We start from the raw sequence: 13,496 nt of genomic DNA, 5'->3' as shown, positions 1-13,496 counted from the left end.
CGAGTATGACTCAAGTTAGAAATATATGACATATGTAAATAAATATATATATATATATATATATATATATATGTATGTATGTATGTATGTATGTATGTATATGTGTGTGTGTGTGTATAAAAAAACCAAAAACACCCAAAATATGCAAATAAAGAGTAACTAAGATAAAAATAGTTAAATAAAAAATCTGGGATTCAATCTCCACCTACACTAAAAACTGATTGGTATCTTGATCTGATGATAAAAAACACAATTATCATAAGCAGATACCATAAGTTAAAACTCTATAATTTATTTTTAATTTTAAAATTAAAAAAAAGAAGATAAAAGTAGTTAATAGAAAGAAACATTTATAAAGAAATACCTAAAGAAAATGTTGCCTTTGGAGAGAGAAGGAGAGAGAATGATTAACAGGGGGAACTCATCATAAGAGAAAAATGTTAGGTGCTGTAATACCTCTTTGACTAAATGAGTTTACTTTTTTCAAAATGGCAAGTCTTAATATATTATGGTCAACAAATTTTCATAGAACAAATTATATCTTATATCTCATTACCGAAAAAAAAACAAAAAAAAAACACATATTCCCACGCAAGATGGGTCTGTGACTAAATAATTTAAAACTAAACATTTGATTGACTTATGGATGATGCCTTCTTAAATACTGCATAAATATGGTTCTGTAAATATACACCACGTAAATATTGATTTAAGGGTGGCAAAATTGGACATGACCTGTGAGCTCGACACGACACGATATGAAATTAGCAAGTTATGAGTTGAAACTTAATAGGTTCATGTTGTAATACCTCGCATTTTATTTATTTATTTGAAGTTATTACTTTTTCTTTTAAACATAATTGATGGGCCATAAGTTTTCTTTTGTTGGTAACCGCAGCCCACTACCTCTCTAAGCTCACATATCTGATACGTTAAATACATGGTAGAGAAAGAGATAAATCAAGGTTTCATCACTAAGAAGGCTAGGAAGTGTGTTTTTTTCCTTGGAGTTTAGAACAAATACAATCGAAGAGGCAACCAATTATTTCAAGTATGATTTTTGTTAGAATTTTATCTTGAAAACATTAGTGATATGTAGATTTTTTTCAAAGAGATATTTTTTCCTAGAATACGGTTTACACTTTTGCGTTAGTCCTTGAACAACAAAAGCCAAAGTTATGAAATCCAAGAGTATGGCTTCGGCCAATTTCGAAAGATTTTAAGAGTTATTGGGCTACAATGATAACCACACGTATATCCTGATTTATACCAAAAAGTGGGCAAAATTTGCTCAATAGTATATTTTTTGGAAAAAATTGGGTGGCTAGCACACGTTTGAAGTTATTTAGTAAGCTGGACTGTTTTTTGAAAATCGAGTTTGTGAAACTCGAGTTCCAACCCAAAATCGGCTTTCTAAAACTCGATTTACGCCAACCTTGATTTAAAAAAAAAAAAAAAAAAAGTTGGAACTCGAGTATAACAAACTCGAGTTCCATGCTTTAAAAAGAAAAACCCCAAACGGAACTCGCGTGTAGGAAACACGAGTTCTGTTATTTTTTTTTTTTAATGGAACTCGAGTTTATTAAACTCGAGTTCCACCTTTTAAAAAAAAAAAATCAAGGTTTGGCATAAATCGAGTTTGAGAAAGTCGATTTTGGGTTGGAACTCGAGTTTCATAAACTCGATTTTCAAAAAACAGTCTAACTTACTAAATAACTTCAAACACGTGCTGTGGATCTAATATTTTTCTGAAAAAAATACTGTTGAGCAAATTTTCCCCAAAAAGTGCTTTTGTTTTTGCTGGACAGTTTATACCAGACCCCACACAGTTTTCACACTAGCTTGCTCACATTTTGTCGAAGTCCAATTTTTCTGATTGATGGATTGATGGCCCTTATAGTCTCTGCCCAGCTGTTGACTAGTCCAAACACAACGAACCATTCAGGTTCAACACTTCTACAATTGTTTTAAAGGATAATGACAGACTTGGTTTTATCCAAATTCTATTTTCATCCCAAAATGCTTAGGTATTAAATCCATAAGGGTCAATGATATTAAGTCCATGAACAAAGTTATATTAGATTTGGCCCACAGTTTTCATAGGGGTTATATATTAAATCTTAGGTTTGCCCATAGTGTGTATTCTAGAACAAAGTTATGGTTATAGAGCCTAATTCATGTTTACGGTTTTACTTTTTATTTAGGACATATATTAAATTCTAAAGTATTGGATGTTGGATCTGAGTTTTGATAAAATTCAAGGAAACATATTTTTGGGTAGAGATGCTTTGCATTAGTGTTATCATTTAGTTCGGCAAAGTATAATTTTAGTGAGTTAGTTTGTATAATTCAATAAGATATATATTTTGTGGAGGATATTAAGTAATTTCCATGTTTGATTATAGGTCCTACTTAAGAGCATTTTGAGACTATTTTGGAGGGTGTTTCGGCTGGACTTTCAGAGTGATTCAAGTGCTGTAAGTAATTTATGCATAATATGCATAAGTTTTGTTCTTTAGGTTTTTAGAAGTTAAAGGTTTTCAAACGTTATATTTTTAAGCCTGCGTTTTAAAAGTTTATCAAAAAGCATTTTCGCACTATTGAAAGAGAAATTTCGACCTTTAAATGATGTTTTAAAGAGAAACTTTGAATTTTAAATAACGTTTTGAACATTTGAATTTCATTTAAAAGATTATTTCTAAGCTAAACTATTTTCAGAAAAGAATGAGTTTCAATGTATGCTTTCTAAAAAGGTTCTTGTTCTTTAAATTTATTTAAACCAAGTGATTTCAAAGTCATATTTCTATTCTCTAAATAATATTTAAAATGTTTCTTTTAGTAAATTGAATTTTCAGATTTACTCAAGAATCGTAAAATATTTATATAAACTCCTCAATTCCTATTCGTTTCTCTAAAAGAGTCAAGCATCTTTTGATTTATGTTTCAATTTGATATTATGATATTCGATATGCCTTTACTGTTGGAATAATTGTTAATATTAAGAAAAGTGTTCTACGTTGTATAAACTTTGCTTTTTGTAATATGTGAATCAAAATAAGTGTTTATAGAATTGATCAGATATATGTGTAAGCCCGCTCACAGGATTGTATGTGAGAGTAAGTGTTGATCCTTCACCAGCAAGGGTTAGATGTTGGTATCCGCTCACAGGATTGTATGTGAGAATATGTGATATGTGTATATGTGACACTATGCTTTGATCAATTATCTGTATGTGTTTTCGAATGAATTTAAGGTGTGATTACATATGTATTAAGTGATTCTTTATATGTTTTAGAATAATTATATTTGATATCATTTAATGAGTTTGTGAAAAAACAAAATACTCATGCTTTGCTTGACTCTATCCTGTTGTGTATTGTGTATAACTGCTTACTAGATGTGTGGCTTATCCATCAATTACCATTTTCAGATTAAAGTTTAGTTGGGAAACATAACCTCTAGATTACTTCGTAAGGTGCAAGGTAAAGCGCAGGAGTTTTTAGGAGACGTCAATAATGCTTGAAGCCTTAAAGGATTTTATTAGTCATTTTTATTCCGCTTTAGATTTTATAGTATTTGGAGATTATTTTTAAATTGTGGATTTTAGATATTGTAAGAGGTTTATTAAGAGCATTGTTTATTTGTAGTTTTATTCAAATTTTAAATTAATTTTTTTTATTGAGTTATGCAAGATTAGTAAGTTAGTCATGCATCTGAATTCATAGTCTATGGATTTGGATCGTGGCATGTGTCGTATTCGAGTTGACATGATTGACCCATTTAATAAACGAGTTGGGTTAGTGTTCAACATATAGAACCTGTTTAACCCGTCTGACCTATTTAATTAAATGACATTTTACCATATACCCTTTATTGATGCCCATTTTTGCAAATCTATAGCCAAAAGCCCATGAGGAAGAAAGTCCAATAAGAAGCATGACTCAAAAGCCTATACAGAGAAATTAAAAGCCCAATGAAAAGCAAGGCTCAAAAACCCACCAAGAAGATCAAAGAGCAAGAAAGGTCCAAAACAAGTTCCTTCTTTGGCGGAAACTAGAGAAAAGTTCCTTCTTCAGCAAAAACAGAGGATAAGTTCACTTTGCAGCGTCTTTCCTTAGACTTTGGACTCAATGTTTGCACACAAACTAACAGTGGCAGAATGGTACTTTGGAGCCCAATCCGTGGAGTGCCAGGCCTAACTTCCTTCTTAAAAAAAGCCTAGACTAAGCGTTGTCCAATAACATCAAAACGCATGTCTAAAGTACAGAAACGTAAAAAGAACCCTCGACACCCTTCAAACATTAGGTATATAAACTTATTAGTTGTTGTGGTTTATTTTCTTTGATATATTGTGATTGATCATTTGTAATATTGGGATACGTTTTAGTTTTGAATGATTATTTGTGACATAATTACTCATTAGTTATGAATTTTATATTAAAAATATTTATTTGTTTGTTTTTTCATAACTTTTTTTTTTCATTTTGATAAAATTTGATAAATAGATCGACACAACTGACCTGTTTAGTAAGTGGGTCGTATTAGGGTTGAGAAATCTTAACCCATTTAATAAACATGTCGGGTTAGTATTAACATATATAATCAAATACTCATAAGTTGACACGACACGAATCTGACATGTGAACATGAATTGCCACCCCTATATTAATCTATAAAGCTTGCAACAACAAAATTGATCTTATTGTGGCACTACTTAGAGCTTAAATTATAGACTACTACAATTTATCAAAAAGAAAGAAAGAAAGAAAGAAAGAAAGAAAGTAGACTACCATAACAGTTTCTACACTAAGCGAAAGCAACTATATACATCACATTCTTCAAAAGTTTCTATTTTCTATTCTCACCACACCCAAGCAATCGGTGTTTTGTATTTGCCACTTGCTGATTTGGTCCCAAGCATTGATCCATGATCTATTCAACCCATAGCACAATATACTACTAATTCAACGACCACTTCTGAGGATTGAATCAATGCTAGAACAGGAAGGAGCAGAAGCTATGCTAAAAGATGAGGGAAATGACAACAAGAAATCAGACACTTCATTACTTGTAGATGTACCAAAACAAGCTTTGTCATTTGGTAGTTCTGGCAGCTTAGCATTGCCATCCAAAAACTGCACCACTTGCCTCATGCTAGGCCTAGCTTCTGGCACTAAGTGTGAGCAAAACAGGCCTAGTTTCAAAACCAATTCCATTTCCTCCACCACATAATTACCTTCCAATCTAGGATCACTAGCATCAAGGATGGCTCCTTTTCCCCAGCACAGAAAGACGTAATCAACCAAAACAACCTCTTCAGGCAGTCCTTGTAGCTCTATAGGCCTCCTTCCACAAGCCACCTCAAGCATGAAAGCCCCAAAAGAAAACACATCAGTGCAAGTGGTTGCCCTTCCTGTTCTAGTAAGCTCTGGAGCCAAATAACCCACTGTCCCAACCACATGGGTGGTTTGAGGATTGGTACCGTGGTCGTATAATCTGGCAAGGCCAAAATCTCCTAGCCTTCCATTTAATTCAGCATCTAATAGAACATTACTTGCTTTTACATCTCTGTGTAGAACAACCTGTTCCCACTCTTCATGGAGGTAGAGAAGGCCAGAAGCTACTCCTTTTAGGATTCGAAACCGTTGAATCCAGTCAAGGTTTGGCTTTTCATTGCTATATAAGAACTTGTCAAGACTTCCGTTGGGCATATAATCATAGACCAAGAGGAGTTCTCCTCTTCGCCGGCAATATCCCAGGAGATGGACCAAGTTTCTGTGCCTCAGCCTTCCCATGCTAATAATCTCAGCCACAAATTCTTTCATCCCTTGTTTGGAATCATGGGAGACTTTCTTGACTGCAATTTGTGTATTGGAAGAAGGAAGTATTCCTCTATAAACCTTTCCAAAACCTCCTGTTCCAAGAAGCTCTTTGTCTGAGAAACCTTTGGTTGCCTTGTAGAGATTCTTATAGGTGAATCTGTGAGGACCGTACTCCTTTTCCCAGTCTTCACGTACTTCTTCAAATTTCTTCCTCCTTGAATTGTAAGCAGTTCCAGTGATTGTTATCAGCACAAGTGCTACTGCTATGAGCAAAACAATGATCATTAGTCCTGATATCTTTTTTGCTTTCCTTTGTCGGGGAAGTGAAGGAAGCTTCGAAACATCAAGGCTTTGTGCTTGTCCTCTTTTATTAAAGCTCCATCCTAGAACGTAGTGGTTACTTGGAACAAGAGTACCAGTTGCTGCAGAGAAACCAACATACATAGATTCCAAGAGATATTGAGACAGATCAATGGGCTTTGACATGAGAGGCTGGTTTGGTTTTGGGATTCCGGCTGGGGCTAGTGTTACATTCAGTAACTTTTCTGCTTCATCATAGTCTATCCAAAGATGCATTGGATTTCCACTCGTGAGCTCCAGGCTTATATTCTTCCCTTCTTTATTTGAAAAATACATTGCAGGAGCTGATTCAGTTGAGTTCAGGCTATTCACATCGATCCCCACATGGTTTTTATCATTATCTCCAAATTCTGGATTCAGAACAGTATCAAGCTCTATGGCCAAAATGTGGTTTGTGGGAAGGCCTTCGTTTGAAGAATTGAAGAGTCCCAGATACTGATTTCCTCCAGCATGGGTGAAGTTCCTCGATGGACTGATGATTAAAGCCATACCAAAACCACCAGCATTTGGCACTAGAGGAACAATGGCAAATACAAAGTTTGTAGAGAATGAAAGAGATGGAATTAAACCAGAGGAGGTTGTGTTGAATTTCAAAGGAAATTGGTATAAAGCATGACAAACTTGCGGGTATGAAATGTTTACGGTATTGGTTAGCAGTAGTAGGCCATTGCTGGTAATTTTAGTAGATCCATCAAGATGCAGCTTGGCTTGAAGGAAGCCATTGTAGATGAATTGGTTTTCATTTTGAGCAAAGGCCATGCAAATATTGGAAACATACAGAATTACAAGAATTGTAGCCATTGGTAAAAGTGGGAAAAGCCTCATTTTTGTGTAGAGAGAGCTTTTTGCTTGTTTAAGACTCTAGGATTTTTATAGAAATGAATCTTCTGCTTTGCCCAGGTTTAACATCAGAGACTGTGTTACCATAGTCATAGGCTAACCAAACAATTGACTCGCAAAGAAAATAAGAGTGTCTAGTCAATTTGATGCCACAAAATGCAATCCTGATAGCCAATATCGTTTGTAAAGCAAGTTGAAAAAATGACTTGCCCCATACATCGGGGAACCTTGTACTCCACTCCCCTCTTTACTTCAATCTACTTGTTTAAAGTGATCTATATATTGTGACAGTGAGATTTGATAATATAATGTTTGGTAGAACTCTCATTTTATCTACAACAAACTCGGACCCAACTGCTAGGCCTTGGAGCATTAATGGTTAGCTGCTACAAAAGCTATTTGCAGCCAATCCCTCTTACACATGGCCGGCTCAATTTGCAATAAGCCATTAATTTTAAGTAAGGTTTCTTTATTATGTAATTTAGTCGTAGACTCACGCGATGCGTGGGAATATGTATTTTGTAATATGATACAAATCATAATTTATTCTCTAAAATTTATTGAAGATGGTTTTCTCCTAAAAAATTGAACTATTTCTAAAATTATTTTCCAACTCTGTATCTCTACAAATATATCATTATATTATTTTGGGTTTTATTTATTTTAATTTTTTATAGATATGATATTTGTAACCCAATAATGGAGGGACATGCCAACACAACATTAGATTTCTATTATTCTTCCCATGATGAGATTATTTTAATTCTTCTAAATTTTGAGGTGCAACCTTCATACCAGTTGCTAAATCCTTAATTCCTAATAGTGATGTCTAGTTAGTTGCCAACAAAAAAGAATAAGACTACAAAAACAACAACAACAAAAAAAAAAAAAAAGTAAAGTGAAGTTTTATAAGTTAGAATCATAATGTACAAAAACTTATTTACAATAAGGTAAATAAATAAAATAAATATTAAACAAACTTTACTTCAGTAAAATGATCAAATTTAATAGACCCTCACTGATATCAATTTCCATCAAAGACCAAATTGTCAAATAGTAATGTGCCATTGATTCCACCCATGTCTACTATAGACATTTATCAACGTGTCTATATACAAATCACTCAATTGTCATTGTTTTGAATTCCCACAGAAAATCAAAATAAAGCATATACAAATTGTAAGTAAGTGAGTCACTTGTTTTGCCATAACATGGTCAAAGTTGGTGGCAAACTTGCTAACTCAGACAATTGTTCTTACCTCAGAGAAGATGTCTATTAACATTCCAGGTTATGAATTTCAAATGGTTACAGGAAGTTATCAGATTGTATCAATTGCTATGCCCAAAAATAGCAATTGCTTCTACCTTCATTGGAACATATCAGCTATATCATATTGAGTTTAATAAGGAAAGAAATAGTAAAATCCAAAAGAAATAGTATTGTTAAGATTTGTCTAAAACTCATATACATAGTATTCTAGCTATATCATATTGTGTTTAATAAGGAAAGAAATAGTAAAATCCAAAAGAAATAGTATTGTTAAGATTTGTCTAAAACTCATGTACATAGTATTCTAGATATTCAAGAAGAGAAAATTCTAAAAAGTTAATCAAGTTGTTAAAAAAATAGCCTAACTCAAAATCTAAAACTAAAAACCCAATTATTGTTCATGTACATAGTATTATAGATAGGTATCCAAAAATCAAGAACCAATTAATTTTTCTATCCACACAACAGGTAGCATAAAGCTAGGTACTAATGGAATTTAAAAATAACTCAATTCTTTAAATTTCCTCACTCCTAAAATACCAAAAAATTTCTCATAAGCTAAATAATCCCCAAAGTTATTCGTCAACCAAACAGGCCAACTAAGGTCCCAAACACAAAAATTCTAGCCACAACACAACAATCTACTTAAGCTGATGTACTTTGAAGAATTAGAGTTTCCTTTAAAAGATTAAGATAAAAAAAATTAAACAGTTACATCCCAAGCTCCATACACACAAAAATTAAAATTAAAATTCAAACTCTACTCTCTTTTCTCTTCCATTTTCCCACAATTTTTGGGACACCAAATAGTCAAATTAAACAATAAACAACAAATTATTAGTATAAAGAAATGAAAATCTAATATAGCTGATGTGTATTGAATTATAAAAAGCAAATTATCAAGCTCCATCCAAGAAAAGTAACAAATTTATTCCTCTTTCCTTCAAAAGGTTCTAAGAAAAGAATGGTTACCAATTGATTAGTATGACCTTCAATAGATTAAAAAGCCTCTAATGATTGCGAGTCTTGATCTTTGACATATGTCGAGGAATTGACAAACGAAACAGAGATAAAAATGAAATTTAGTTTAGCATATAAGATGACGGGAAAAAGAGACCAATAGCAATTTCTATTTGATAAAAATGATAAACACCCGTACTATAAAACAAAGACCAAAATAAAAACATCACATTGAAGTTAATTATCATACATTGTAGCAAACATATTGAGAGTAACATTCCTACAGTCTAGAGAAGGGCAACCATAAAACAATTTATAACAAATATGATCAAATGTCCAACTCAAATAAATTTTAAAAAAAGAAAATATATATATTTTAATAGTTTTAAGACCACGAAAACTCAACCTCGTTCATAATGAAATCTCAAAATTGAACTACATTTTTTTTTTCTTCCTAATAATGAGATGGGAATAAAAAAAAAGAATAATACTAATAGCAGAACTCATTTTTAGTTTATACCCTTTAGACCTGGGCTACCAATGTTCACCTCTCATCTGCTTCAGTTTCGTTTGCAAGCTCTAGATTCATTATCTGTCTCCTGCATTCATTTGATTGGGTTTTGGTAGACTAACTTGAGCCATGACCAAACAAAGGGAAAAACACTCAAGAAACTATCACATTGAAGGCCATACTGATCAATTTGTAAACAGAGAACAATTGAAAATTTATAATAATAAAAAAAACAAATGAGAGGTGAAAAGGTGAGGAGGTTGCAATCTATCGGTGACTATAAAAATTCCATATAATAGTGGCACCTCAAGAGTCTGGGTTAATGGAGAGACACGCGATAGATTTAGAGATAAAGTATCGGCGACTATAAGAATTCCATATAATAGCGACATCTCAAGAGTCTGGGTTAAAGGAGAGACACACGATAGATATGGAGATAAAGTAACACCTAAATTTAAAAAGAGACTCAATAAATGGCAATCGGTAAAACAAGAAATAAAAAAGAAAGAAAGAAAATAAATGATGACATGGCGCTGATATGGCTTAACTGGAACGTAGCTGTATGGGCGCAATTTGTACTTAAGCCTAACAAAAGGGAGGGTATAGGCCCAAAGAGCCCAATACAATAAATTTATAGAGGGTGGGTTAGAAATCTTGTTTCTTATGAGCTTCTATGACAACAACGGGGGCCCAAAATCACAAAATGATAAGGAGGGATTGGTTTTGTATGATGAAAGTTGTCCTTGGACTTAAGCCGAGGAGAAGATTCTTATACTTCTTATATCTTAAATATTGATTACAGATATTCAGTCAACAGTGTTTTCTCTCTTTCTTTTTTCGATCCCCTTTTCCCCGGGACCTTCGTCCCTCTTATACTTCCTCCTCTTCCCCCCCCCCCCCATTTCTGCTCTCCACGTGTAGGTCTAGACTGCTAATGTTGATACTTGTCCCCATCATCCCCTTCTAGAAGTCTTTGGGTAATAGCTGTAAGGCTGAAAATCACTATTTAGATATCACCTCCTTATTAATGTGGCCAAAGATTTAGGTACAGAGCATTCAATGCGGTGGTAGCAGTTTTCTCCTAGATATTTCACAACTATCCCTGCTCTCTGTGCCCCCGTGAAACATATCTTCATCCACAAGATCTACTAAAAAATCTTTCTAGACAACATGACGTATCATCCTATCCTTATTTCACTTAGCCGAGGACATACCCCTCCTCAGATTACTTACCTTAGCTTCTTCCGCTACAAGTTGCTCGTAGGTCTCTAGGTTTGACATCTTTATCACTATCAATCCTTCCTTGGACAAGTAAACAACCCCGGACAAAGCCCATGGCCCAAAAATGCACCTTAGGCCTTTTTATCCCCACAATAGCCCCTCAAAATTTAGTTTTTCTCTCCCATCCGAGGAGAAAGTCGGGGTTTTGATCCAGTGCAACAGCTTCTACATGCTTCCTCAACCTCTACACGTGAAAATGTCGTTTCCTACTCCTGTAACTATTTCTGATGCTTTAAGGCCTGAGATGCCTCATTAAATGCTCTAGGTGGCGCCCTATCCTCCACATTCAACGGTGGGATACAGATCCTACAATTAGAATTTCTCCTTGAATTTTGAGCGGAATAACTCCCACTTAATCACACCTCTCATATAAAACGCTTGGGAGATCGTAATTTTTCATTTACTTCACAAACTACTTAACCCTTAAGAATTTATTGAATTCTCCTACTTCCAAGAATCCTCCACTTTCCTAACTTTCAAGAAGTTCCTGAAGTGTCACCTGTTCTTTCTCTCGTAAGTTTTCATGCTCCTAGGTTATTTTCTCCTCGACCATCTTCTCGGCCTCCTGATCTTTACCATCTTTTTCAAAATCTTCGTTTTTAATTTGTTCAAATGGGTAGATTCAAAAACTTAGTTGACACTCCCGTTGGTATGGAGGGCTTTAGAGCCAAATACCACATCCCCCAGGGAGTTGGTCTGAGGTATTGTGCCCTAGATCAGATACTTACTGATAGAGAAGAAGGGGAGGTCGTTATTCCTATGATCGCTTTCATAGAAGAAGGAATGACGCTTCCCATAGGCAACATAACTCGAGACTACCTGTATAACCATAGATTGTGCCCTCACCAATGTGCGCCTAATGTATTTAGAATTTTAGGTAGTGTTGACGCTCTCAATGAGCATATGAGTTTGAGACTCACATGGCACGACGTTGTCTATATGTATGAGTGTCACTCCCTTACTGACTCGAGGTATTACAAGTCTAAGTCCAGTATTGTTAGGCTCATATCATATCTTCCCAAGTTGAACAAAGGCATGAAAGACGACTAACTAATCGCCTCCGGGGAGTGGCACGACGGTCTTTATTGCCAAATTCGGGAGGGAACACAAGGTGTGATACCATAGGATTAGGTCCCTTGGCATGGGATTTAGTTCTCTTAACTTTGTCATTTATTTTTTTGTCTTACATTTATTTCCTTTTGATGATGAATTTTATTGGTCTGACTATGATTTTCTCCTCGGATGTTTTTGCAGACAAACAACACGTAGCGCCTCGCTTAAGCCTCACCAACATCAAAAGACCTCAACAGAGTCTTAAGGTCTAAGGTATTCATGAATGAGGATGAACAGCTGAGGGCGGTCCACCTTATCTTGGGTTTCGAGCCGATATTGAATGTTTTCCAAGAAGTGGGTAATGCAATTATAGCAGGCGACCCTAGACGCTGAAGAATAGTCGTCCCCCAAGCTGAATTTCTTGCCCGAGGAGACCTGCCTGCCGAGTTTCCTTCCCTTCTCACACGCCCTATAGCAGTACTTCCCCCTCTAGAAGTAGCAGATTCTAGGGAGGAATCTACCTCTTACGCCTTTCTCTCGAGGAGGATATAGATTAATTCCAACTCGAGAAAGAAAAAGAGGAGCAAATCAATCCCATCGACCTCTCAGATTCTGAAAGTGAGCTTGATAGATCAGTAGCTCAATTCCCTCCGTTGATAATCGTCGAGGCAGACAGTGAAGCCGAGGAAGAATCAATGGCTCTGAGTCCGAGGAAAGGCCTGAAGGATATCATGGCTACGAGGCACAAAGGGTCGTCATCTAAAGAGGCCCTTAAACCCCAACTGCCACTCACCCTTCTGCCTCACCCTCCTTCTCCCACAACCACAACTGGCCTACTTCCCATGGATAACCTGAAGAAGAAAAGGAAAGAGCAGAAGGTGGAGGAGGGAGAATTGGTCCCTCCAAAGGGGGCCAAGTAGCAAAAAATGGCTAAGGATAAACGAGTCTCCCCATAAGTCATTGAAAAGGGAGTCTCTCTTATGGACCTACGAGGTGTAGTCCTGTAGGTCCAAAGAATGTGTTGTAGCTCTTTCACCCATTTTCTCTTAGCATCATCTAATCTTTTCTGAAGCCCATTGACTATTACCTTATTAATAGCCTCGGCCTATCCATTCCCTTGTGGATAAGCCAAGGTGGAATATCTGTTCGTAATACCTAGATTGCAACAATATCTTCTGAAAGCCTTTCTATCAAACTGAACGCCATTATCTGAGATAAGGGTATAAGGAATTCCAAACTGGGTGACAATATTTTTCTAAACAAATCTTCTTGCGTCCAAGTCCCTGATATTTAACAGTGGTTTGGTTTCAACCCATTTAGTGAAGTAATCTGTACCGACCAACAACTATCTCCTATTCCCTACTGCCTTGGAAAAGGGTCTAACAATATCTAGGCCCCA

The 13,496-nt window shown here is 35.3% G+C and overlaps 1 protein-coding gene across 1 annotated transcript; it reads right to left on the bottom strand.

The window, feature by feature from the left end:
• Nucleotides 1-4,765: 4,765 nt before the first annotated feature.
• On the bottom strand, nt 4,766-7,007 carry LOC142608092 (L-type lectin-domain containing receptor kinase SIT2-like). Its single transcript, XM_075779797.1, has one exon. The coding sequence runs from the start codon at nt 7,005-7,007 to the stop codon at nt 4,965-4,967; it is 2,043 nt and encodes a 680-aa protein (XP_075635912.1). The 3' UTR covers nt 4,766-4,964.
• Nucleotides 7,008-13,496: the final 6,489 nt, after the last annotated feature.

The sequence above is a fragment of the Castanea sativa genome, chromosome 8 (genome assembly GCF_040712315.1).
Source record: "Castanea sativa cultivar Marrone di Chiusa Pesio chromosome 8, ASM4071231v1".
In the NCBI taxonomy this organism is placed as follows: domain Eukaryota; kingdom Viridiplantae; phylum Streptophyta; class Magnoliopsida; order Fagales; family Fagaceae; genus Castanea; species Castanea sativa.
Note: the sequence above shows the minus strand (reverse complement) of the source record. Positions and strands in the feature narration are given on the sequence as shown.